General features: G+C 51.5%; 1 protein-coding gene across 2 annotated transcripts; it reads right to left on the bottom strand.

Moving 5' to 3' along the window:
* Window positions 1-6212: 6212 nt before the first annotated feature.
* On the bottom strand, window positions 6213-9899 carry RPL19 (ribosomal protein L19). Of its 2 annotated transcripts, none has more exons than XM_052658384.1 (6): window positions 9854-9899; window positions 9049-9155; window positions 7847-7969; window positions 7106-7226; window positions 6628-6738; window positions 6213-6422 (listed from the first exon to the last, which is right to left on the bottom strand). In XM_052658384.1, exons 1-6 carry the CDS (start codon window positions 9856-9858, stop codon window positions 6299-6301), a joined length of 591 nt encoding a protein of 196 aa, XP_052514344.1. In that variant the 5' UTR covers window positions 9859-9899; the 3' UTR covers window positions 6213-6298. The 2 variants fall into 2 exon arrangements, with proteins under 2 accessions (XP_052514344.1, XP_052514345.1); XM_052658385.1 differs by lacking the exon at window positions 9854-9899 and adding an exon at window positions 9734-9757.
* Between the last annotated feature and the right edge of the window lie 575 nt (window positions 9900-10474).

The raw sequence follows: 10474 nt of genomic DNA, 5'->3' as shown, positions 1-10474 counted from the left end.
CCCTGAGAGGAAGTTCCTGAGGAACGTCTGGGCTGCCTCTTCCAGAGAGCCTACCCCTGCCCACCACACCTTTGCATGCCTGACACCCCTCTCCTCACAGAGCCTCTGCTTGGGCCCTTGTATGTGTGACCCTGCAGCTGTCACTTTGGGAGTGGGGCCCTCCTGGGTCCCTCAGCCCCAGCTCTGGGTGGGGAGGGAGCTCAGGGCTGTGGGAGGACCCTGGTCTTATCACCTCTGTCACTCCATCAACTCTCAGGAAAGTTCTGTGGCTCTCTCTCCTGTTACTTGAAACTTGGGTGGACAGAGGAGGGGAGGGCTGAGGTCTGGGGAGAGTGTGGCAAATCAGAGGCTGTCCCCTCCAGTAGGACAGTCACCACAGAGCAACCTCACTCTACCCTTGTTCACTGGGAGAGGACACATCCAAGAGCGGCCTGCACACAGAAACCCACCGGCCCACCTGATCAAAACAATCCCCATTTCACTGTCAGGACTCTGAACGCTCAGTTCCTGTCCCAGGCCTTGTCAGGCCTGCCCCAGGAACCCCACCCTCAGGACTGACCCTGCAATAGCCCTCCCTTACCCCCTCACTCGGGGCTTTGTGGGGGACAAGACTGCCGTTGCAGGGGGCCCTTTTTCTGGCTGCATCTGGTCCCTTTTCCAGGACACAGCCCTGGGAGGAAGCAGGAGTGGGAGACTGACAGTGAATTCTGTTTGACCACCAGAAAGGGAAGGGGGTAGGCATGCTGGGGGAGGGGGTGTGTGGGGACACGCAAAGAGGACCCCTCCCTTGCAGGCTGCTTTTCTCTGGTGCCAACCTCCCTTTCCTCCCCAAGCTCTGAGCCTCCTCTTGTGCCCTTGATAGTGCCAGCCAATGCCACCCCCATCCTGGGCACAGTCACACCCTCCCATGTGGTGGGAGGGGCACACGCTCCTACCCACTGGCCCCTGCCCCACCTCTCCCTCGCAGAGGGGAAGGAACTCAAGCCACACTGCCCTGTTTGCTGCCATGAGGCCCCCCCCAGCAATATCCCAGGGGCGGGCCCAATGCCCACTGTACATGAGGCTGCATGAGGAGTCTGCTGGGGCATTGCTGAGCCCCCAGACTCCTAATTAAATGTTTCTTGTCCCAACCTAGCTGTTCTGTGTATCTATCAGCTTGGGTCAGAGGAAGGGAAGGGGTGGGCGGGGCCTGGGGGTGTGGTGGGTGTGGACCAAAATAGGAGAGAGTCTGAAGGTGGAGAATGCGTTCATCTCTGAAAGGAGGGATACAGGGGCTGGGCTGGCCCTGACAGTGAGGGTCCCCACGCCTCCTCACTCCAGATCTGAGGAAATGGAGGAGGAGGTTTGGGGGACGCTGGAGGGAGAGAGAGTGGGGCTGCGGTCATTTTCTAGATCGATGTGGACCTGCGTCGCGCAGCGGGCGGGCATGCACCTCCGCGTTTCTGCCCACCCAGAGGTGCCTCCGGAGACCAGCCGAACCCAGGGTCTGGCGGCCTCAATATCCACCCGAGATCAGCCTCGCCCCCGCAGCCCCCTAAGCCCGAGGCAGATACGTTGGCGGACCGTGCGGCCCTGAGATGACTCAATCACGCCCATCATTGGGAGCCTGGCACAAGGGGGCCCCAGTGGCGCCCCTCCCGCCGCGGTGCCCGCCGCCCACCTGCTCGGCAGAGCTGCCTTTCCCCTCCGGCACGCCGGGCCGCGTCATCGCCCAGGCGAGCAAGTCCTGGGCTATTTATAGACAGAGGGGCGCGCGGAGGGAGGGAGAGGCGGGCTGCGGAGGTGCCAGGGCAACCGCGTGCCGCCAGAATGCAGAACGGGTGGGGGGCCTGTTCCTCCGGATAGGCACCCATCCGGTTAACAGGCCCCCCACCCGGTTCTGCCCTCCAGACCCCCACCTCCAAATCAAGATGGGCCAGGTGAGACCAGTCCCTGGGTGCCCAACCATGCTTGCTTTGGTCCCTTTCATCCAGGAATGATGGGGGTGGGGAGGCAGCAGAGGAGCAGGAGGAAGGTGACTCCCCTTCCTAGGACCCTTGATGGTGGGATTGGATAAAAGGGTCACAGACCCAGTGGAAAGGCTTATAAAGAGGGGAACTCACACAAATAGACACCTACTGTGTCTGGGAAACTGTGCCAGGACTTACTTTACCTCTTAAGGACCCAGTGAGGAAAGTGGTGGTGTCCCCTTTTCACAGATGATGGAACTGACTTCTAGAGATATTAGGTGGCTTGCCCATGGTCAAACAGATTATCCAGCCCAAACTTGTCCCTTTTTTACACGGAGCAGCTGAGGCCCAGAGCAGACTCATTACTTGCCCAAGGTCACCCAGCAAATTAATGGTTGAGCTGGTTTCAGAAATTCTATCTCTTGCTTCCCAGTTCAACTCTTCCCCAACTTGACCCTGGGTTCTTCAGGGCCTTAAACCAGTATGATGGAAACAGAGACCCCTGGAGATGCTGGAGGGGCTCCAGGGCTCAAGACTTCACCCCCTGGAGACAGTCAGAGACTTTCAGCCAAACCTTCTGAACACTCGCTTATGTCCGTACCAGCCGGCAGCTGGCCTGGACCCCCGCCTCCCGCCAGCTCATTTGCCGCACTGCTGAACACAGCAGCTTTCTCGGGTGGCTGAACCACCCTACAGCAGGCTCACAGCCTGGGGGCTGGGAACAGCTGGTGCCCCCGCTGTAGCCGCGGTGCTCCTCGGTGGCCACTCTGGGGGTGGCAGGAGTAGCAACACCATTGGCCTGGGGTGGAGGATGTTCAGCAACCTCCTGGTGGTGCCCACCCACCATTTGGCTGTTGTCTGTGCCCTCTGTCCCCCGATCTCAGCCTGAGCTTTTCCTGGGCAACCTGAGGGATTAAGGTTATCTAGGTTTAGGAGAGATGCAAAAAGGGGGGAAGTCTGGGGGCCAGAAACATGAGGCCTAAAAGGGCAGAAAGATGGAAACCAGAGATGGAGGCAGGGAGATGCAGACAGAGTAAGGCCCCCCCATCTTACTAGCCCTACTGTCTCTGGCGCCTTCAGCCTTCCCCCCTCCCCCACCTCCTTAACACCCCCTCCCCAGTGCTTAGGATGTTGGGGGCACCTGCTCAAGAGTGCGAGGAAGACAGCGCATACCTCCAGCCTCATCTCTCCCTGTGCTTTGGGGAGCCAGCCCAGGTGGTTCATCTTTTCACCTCAGAGCGAGCACCAGGGACCTTAGCCTTTCTCCAGGCACAGCAGCTGTGCTTGTACCTGTCAGGTGCAGCCCACTCTGAGTCACCCTCCCTCTCACCCATGCACATCTGAAGGAATCAAAGGTGGGTGCTGGTGTTCAAGCCAAGCTTGGATTCTGGGGGCCCTTCCAGGCTTCAGTTTCCTTCTCCAGAAATGGACTTGCTTAGGGAGTCTTTACTTGGGGCCATGAACCCCTTTAAAGGGTATGCAAAATTATATGATGGGACCAGTTGCAAGCTCTTGAGAGAATGGACATGTCTTTTTCTCTTGGCTGTGTTGGGTATTTGTTGCTGCACGCGGGTTTTCTCTGGTTGTGGTGCGTGGGTTTCATTGCAGTGGCTTCTCTTGCTGCGGAGCACAGTCCCTAGCGTGCGAAGGCTTCAGTAGTTGTGGCGTGTGGGCTCAGTAATTGTGGCTCATGGACTTCTTTGCTCCGCAGCATGAAGAATCTTCCAGAACCAGGGATCGAACCTGTGTCCCTTGCATTGGCAGGTAGATTCTTAACCACTGGACCATGACGAAAGTCCTGAATGGACATGTCATTTCATTAGAACTTCTCAAGGCTCCAGGACTGGAAGAGATCCAGTGATTACTTTAGGGGATCTGTCTGCTGAGGGGGCCCTCCCAGGCACTGCCTGGAAAGGGGTTAGAGGCCGGTGGTGGAAAGAGGTAACCTTAGCCCTGGAGTGAACTTCAGAAAGAAGTGATTAAATGCAAGCCTTCCCAAGAGATAGGCTCCTACAACCTAATTCGTCCCTCCCCCTCCCTTCAGCCCCTCACCAAAGTAAGGCAGTTTCCTATATCTTCAGTGACCTGTGGTCTGGCTTGCCTTGTGGCTCAGATAGTAAAGAATCTGCCTGCAGTGCGGAAGACCTGGGTTCATTCCCTAGGTTGGGAAGACTCTGGAGAAGGAAATTGCAAGCCACTCCCGTATTCTTGCCTGGAGAATCCCATGGACAGGAGCCTGGCGGGCTACAGTCCATGGGGTTGCAAAGAGTCAGACACGACTGTAGGACTACCACTTAACTTCGTTTCGGTGACCTGTGAGGGAATAGCACCATCTCCTGGTCCATGATGGCAACCCTTTTCTGTGAGGGCGACTCAGGAGCCCCAGTGAAGGTTCTAAATGTCCTTTCTGTCATCTCTTTCTTGCCTGGAGAAGGCGGAGGTGGGTGGCCTTCATGTCCTTCCTCTTCTGGTCCAGGCATGGTAAGGCGTCTCATGCTCCAGGCAGCTTGGGGATAGCCCTTCCTCCAGGCCACAGCTTCCCCATTTGGAATGACAGGCTTACAGCAGGTCCTATGGACACACTATGCACAGGCTGGTATGGTGGCAACCCCAAATCAGTGTTCTCTCAGCCCAGGTTCTGATGCACATGGGTGGTGGTCGAGGTTGTCTGGACTATTGTATCTGCGCCTCCCTGCCTTGGGTTACCCATCTCCCTACCTGTCCAGACTGGACAAGGAGACTACAGGCAGAGATGGGGACAGGTCTGCTGCCCTCAAGATCACTTTAGCCCTGCCTTTCCCATACCAAATGCAGATTATTACACACCCTGAAGACCCCTTCCTGGCCTTCTCATTATTCCAAAAGAATTCCTCCTGAAGACAGGTGGAAGGCAGGGAAGTAAGCAGGAGGGGCACCAGTCATAGCTGTTCCCCTTTCCTTCCCACTTCTCACCGAGGCTGACACTTCTGTATTTAATTGGTTGACTGATTCCTTCCACCTGGACACCAGTCCCTCAAACTGTTACCCACTCAAGATATTCAAGTCAGCTCTTCCAGGTATCCTCCACTGTGACTGGATCCTTTTGACCATCAAAGACATCTCTTGCCCAGTCTTCCAAAGCTTGAGGCCTGGGAACCAAGCCAGGTTATTCATCTCAAATTCATTCTCCCCACCCCTAATAATGCAACACTAATTCAGGTTGAACAGGTGACTCCCAACACGTGGCTTAACCTCTTCTGAAAATGGAGAAGCAAATATACTATTTTATGTTAGACAATCAATGCAAGTCAATGTAAATGCCTCAGTATTTGGCTCAGAGCACATACTTTATTGAAAAATTTATTGGTTATTACTACCATATAACAGGGAAAATAAAACCTACTTCTCATTTGCAGAGTATAAAGTTAACCCAGAATAGCTTTGACAAGTGTGTGTTATGTGCCTTTGTTCCAACTCTTGCCAAGAGTCTTTTTTGGACCTTTTGATGGGCTTCCCTCGTGGCTCAGCTGGTAAAGAATCCACCTGCAATGCAGGAGACCTGGGTTCCATCCCTGGGTTGTGAAGAATCCCCTGGAGCAGGGACAGGCTACCCACTCCAGTATTCTGGCCTGAAGAATTCCACGGACTGTATAGTCCATGGAGTTGCAAAGAGTTGGACACGACTGAGCAACTTTCACTTTGATGATTATAAAGCAAAAAACAAAAACAGGAAACAGTACTGCTAAGGACAGGAAAGAAAAAAAGGTTTAGAAATTTAAAATAGGGATGCTCAAGATGATGGCTTCAGTTCTATCTCAATAAGGCTGTCTGAAGAGCTCAGGCAGCAGCCAGCGGTTCAGGTTCAGATCATACCTTCTGGACCAGTGGTGGTTCAGTCCCCACTGTCCTGGGGTTCCAAGGCAGCAGACTGCAACTTTGAACCTCAGTGCAGTTGAGGAGCACAAGCATACTATTTTCTGTCGCTTTTAATTAATGTGACAACTCACAACTGAATACCAACCAAAAACCAACATCTGAGGCCACTCATACTCTGCTCCAAAGGGCAGTTTTGAGGCACAATATCCGAACCCTGGGTAGAAGTCATTCCTCCCCTCCCTTCAAAGTACGCCCCACGTGCCATGGATGGAGGGGGCATGAGCCTGACCAGAGGCTAGGAGTCAAGGAAGCAACACACCAGGAACCCAGGGAAGGGTCTGTATCCCAGTCCTCAGTTCTGGTCCTGTAAACAGTGAAAACCCCACTGAAGACTTTGGAAGCAGAGAGTTAGGCAGATAAAGGCTTGTCTTTTATTGAATGAGTGATCTATGCAATTGCCGAGGCCACTATGTACAGAGAAGAGGGGGAGAACTTTATTTCTTGGTCTCTTCCTCCTTGGACAGAGTCTTGATGATTTCCTCCTTCTTGGCCTGGAGCCGCTCTTCACGGCGCTTGCGCGCTTCCTTGGTCTTAGACCTGCGGGCCTCAGCCTGGTCCCTGGAAAAGAGAAGATAGGTGAGCTGCTGGGGACACCAAAAGCTGAGTCAACTAACCAACAGCCCCACACTATCCCAACACTGATGGTGGGTGGTGCGTGGGTGTGTACAAGACACAGCAGTATGTATCTCTAACACAACAGCTGGACAGACTGCATGGAAGTTAAAACTAGACATTAGCATATTTTAAATGCCTCACAACTTACGCCAGAAGCTTCTTGCGAGCCTTGTCTGCCTTCAGCTTGTGGATATGTTCCATGAGAATCCGCTTGTTTTTGAACACGTTACCCTTCACCTTCAGGTACAGGCTGTGATACCTGTAGGGTACAAGGGTTATTAAGAGGTTCTGGTCAGCAATGGCATCAACAGAGGTGGGCCTGTGATCTGCTCTTCTACACAAGGCCCCTAAGCATGTAGAGTTCCTGTCCTCTCCCCTCTTGGTGCAGAGGATTCTTTCCCTCATCCAAGACTTTCTGCACAATTAGGAGACAGAGAGCTCACTTGGCAGATCTTGGGCTACCCTGATGGTGTATGCAGGGAAGATCAAATGGAAGAACGTTCCTAAGAAAAGTGTAAGACACATGGCTCTCCGCCCAAGGCCAATGAAACAGAGCTTGCATCTGTGTAAAGAACAAGTCATCAAAGCAGCAATGGATCTTGGTGAGCCCAAGAGAAGGTACTTACATGTGGCGGTCAATCTTCTTAGATTCACGGTATCGTCTGAGCAGCCGGCGCAGAATTCTCATCCTCCTCATCCACGTTACCTTCTCGGGCATTCGAGCATTGGCAGTACCCTTTCGCTTACCTAGGAGGAAGAAGAGTCAGGATCACCATAGTACATCTGGGTTACTAGAGCCAGCTGATTAGTCACAACAAGAGCAACTAACTTCTGCAACACTGAGTCATGTACCAAAAGTTGTACCTCATCTTAAGTAGCATTATTTCCATTTTACAGATGATCTCAAGTATTAAACTTCTTTCATTTACTCAATTTTCAAAAAAGCAGAAACAAGGCAATTATCTTTCATTCACTTCAGGCAGAATGTGAATACTCCAAGGCATGCACTGAGGCAGCCTGCACCAGGTAAGCTGGAAGATCTTAAAAGGCGGTGTGACCTTCATCTCCCCAGATCATGCTGACTTTACAAAGTGATGTCAGGATTTATACGATGACATTTCCCAAGTATCCAGTAGAATCCTTGGCAAGGTATAGGTGCTCAATAAATAAGACCTCTTTCTACCAATACCATCAATTCCCACACCAGTGGCAACATTCTGATTTGCAGACAGGAAAACACACTAAGCATCATGGACTAAGAAAAGGGTTCAAAATAAGTCAGAATGGGGAAAGATTCTTAATCTATCCCAGTCTAGATTTAATCACCTATCTTTCCCGAAGTCTTGGAATAAACAGAACGTACTTACCTATACCCATATGCCTGCCCTTCCGGCGAGCCAAGGTGTTTTTCCGGCATCGAGCCCGGGAATGGACAGTCACAGGCTTCCGGATGATCAGCCCATCTTTGATCAGCTTCCGGATCTGCTGGCCTGGGAAATCACAATATACCTGGTCAGTCAGGTGGGCCCTAATCCCACCAGGCATAACTCAAGAGTCCAAACAGGACATGACAGAGGCATGGCTCACATCCCTGGTTTTCAAAAATGGTGCAAACAGGGGGACCTTCTATTTCTTTCCTAAAAAAAACAAAACAAAAAAAACTTCTATCCTTTTAGATGCTAATAGCACTCAAAATATACGTATTTGGGGATATGTGATCAAAATAGTATACAGATATGACCTAGTCCATCAGATTCTGTTTCACCTATTAGCTACCAGTCTAAAATAAGGATTTTCTGAGCACATATTACAATACCACAAACCCAAACAGAAAAAGAATTTCCCTGATACTGACAAAGATTCCTGCTAAACTTTCATCAGCTCCTGAAGCTTCTCACAGGCCAATCTGTACACTTCCTTAAAGAATCCTGTTAGGTCAGTTCAGCCAGAAACCCCCTAACCTGTTTCCTCTTAAGATTTTTCTTTATTTAAAAAAATATTTATTGTAGTTGACTTACAATGTTAATTTCTGCCATACAGCACAGTGACTGTTGTACATATATATACACACACACGTTTTCATATTCTTTTCCATTATAGTTTGTCATCCTCTTAGTAATTTTTCATCCACTGACCCCCTTCACCATGCTCCTTGGCTATAAATTCCTACTTGCCCACTGTATATTCTGATTTGAACTTCCCAATTCATCACTTCATTTCCTTGGCCATCTCTACACCACAGCCACCCCTGCCCCTCCGGCTGAGTCCCTGTACTATCTCTCCAAAAATTTCTCACATAGCTATAAAACAGAACATCCACTCTAGTGATATTTATTAATGTTAACACAGAGTGGTTGCCATCAATTTCCATCCTGTCATTCTGGCAAAGGTCAGGAAGAGAACCTCTGGCAATCCATATTTTCATGACTCCTCCATTTTATGAGACTCCCCCCACAACCCCGGACTGTAAGCTAGCCTATGTTAACAGTCAACATAGTTGTCACCTTTCATTGCACAAAGGATGAGAAATGGGGAGGGTAAAGAAGGAACGCAGACCCCAAGAACTCACGGGAGTTGGCATTGGCGATTTCATTGGTCTCATTGGGGTCCAACCAGACCTTCTTCTTGCCACAGCGAAGGACACTGGAGGCAAGCCTCTTCTGAAGCCTGAGCATACTGTGACGAACAGAAAACACTCTCAGGTCCTGGAAACCATAGCTGGGCGCATCCCCAACAAAACCTGCTCACCCCACGTAGACAACGTCTGTGGGTCTCTTTTCCCCTCTAGAAAATAAGATTAACGAATAAAACTGGAATGTAGAGTGGGCTGACGCCTTTTCTGGTACCCAGCACGAAAAATAGTTTAACGTTAAGAATCTGTGGCCAGTGGACTGTTTCCTCAGCTCGTTTTTTATCTCAGCAATAAACTAGCTTTAAAAGTTTTCTTAATGATGGTTCTAAGGGGCAGAAGACATCAAAATGCTAGGATCGCCTCACTTTTGGCAGGCAGAGGCTTGGGGCCTATTTGCGGCCTGTCCTACTTCACATGGAAGCAGAGATGGGCTCGGAGTCACAGATTGCCCCAGCGAGTTAAGGGAGCCACGGCCCAGTCCCCGCCGCCGCCTTTCCTCTGCCCGAGTGGGTCGCCTCAGACACGTGCAGGGCGCGTAGCCAGCCCTCCCCCGGCCTAGAGTTCCCGGGACGTCCCCCTACCCACCTCCCCTCGAGGCCGGGCGCTAGTGTGCTCCAGTTACCCCAAGCTCCAGGACCAGCCGCTTCAGGGAAGCCTCTGCCCTGTCTTTTCCCGTATGGGCCGCGGTACCGAGCCCCGCAAAGCAAAAATCAACCAGAATCCAGCACCCGAAAGCGCTTACCTCATGGCCGCGGCCGCAGCGGCGAAGGGAAAGAACTTGCCCTCGCTAGGCTCCTCCCATTATCTGTGAAGGGGAGAGTCCATCACCCGTTCCGCTTTCGCCCGTATTCCCGTTCGGCCCTTTCATATTCCGCCACCTTATACTTACTTATATATTCTGAAAAGACCCAGAGTAATAGAAGTCCAACATCAGGAGTCGGTTTTAAACTTTAAAACATGGAAAATATCCCCCTTCGGTATGCCAAAGTGGTATAGTCCGACTTCCTATTAGGCATGCGCAGCGAGGGTAACCGATGACGTGCGTAGTGGAAGCCGGAAGTCAGCTGGATTGCGCAGGCGGGATAAAGGGGCTTTGCTAGAGTGGCCTATTCCTCCCAGGTGTAGTGGGTTCTGTGGAAGGATGTTTTATTAATGGGGGTAGAGGGGCGGGGGGTGGGGTGGGGAGGGAATGAAGCAAGAGAGAATGAGCTCAGATACCAGACAAAAGCAACCTTTTATTCACTCTCCCAGTAACTGGGGAGCCCTGGAGTGCAGGACATTAGTTTTTGAGCCACTGTGGTCCTTAATTACTTAGTGCCTCCATTTCCTCCTCTGTATAGTGTGCCTGTATAGTTGTATCTAA

Source organism: Budorcas taxicolor, chromosome 19 (assembly GCF_023091745.1).
Source record: "Budorcas taxicolor isolate Tak-1 chromosome 19, Takin1.1, whole genome shotgun sequence".
NCBI lineage: Eukaryota > Metazoa > Chordata > Mammalia > Artiodactyla > Bovidae > Budorcas > Budorcas taxicolor.
Note: the sequence above shows the minus strand (reverse complement) of the source record. Positions and strands in the feature narration are given on the sequence as shown.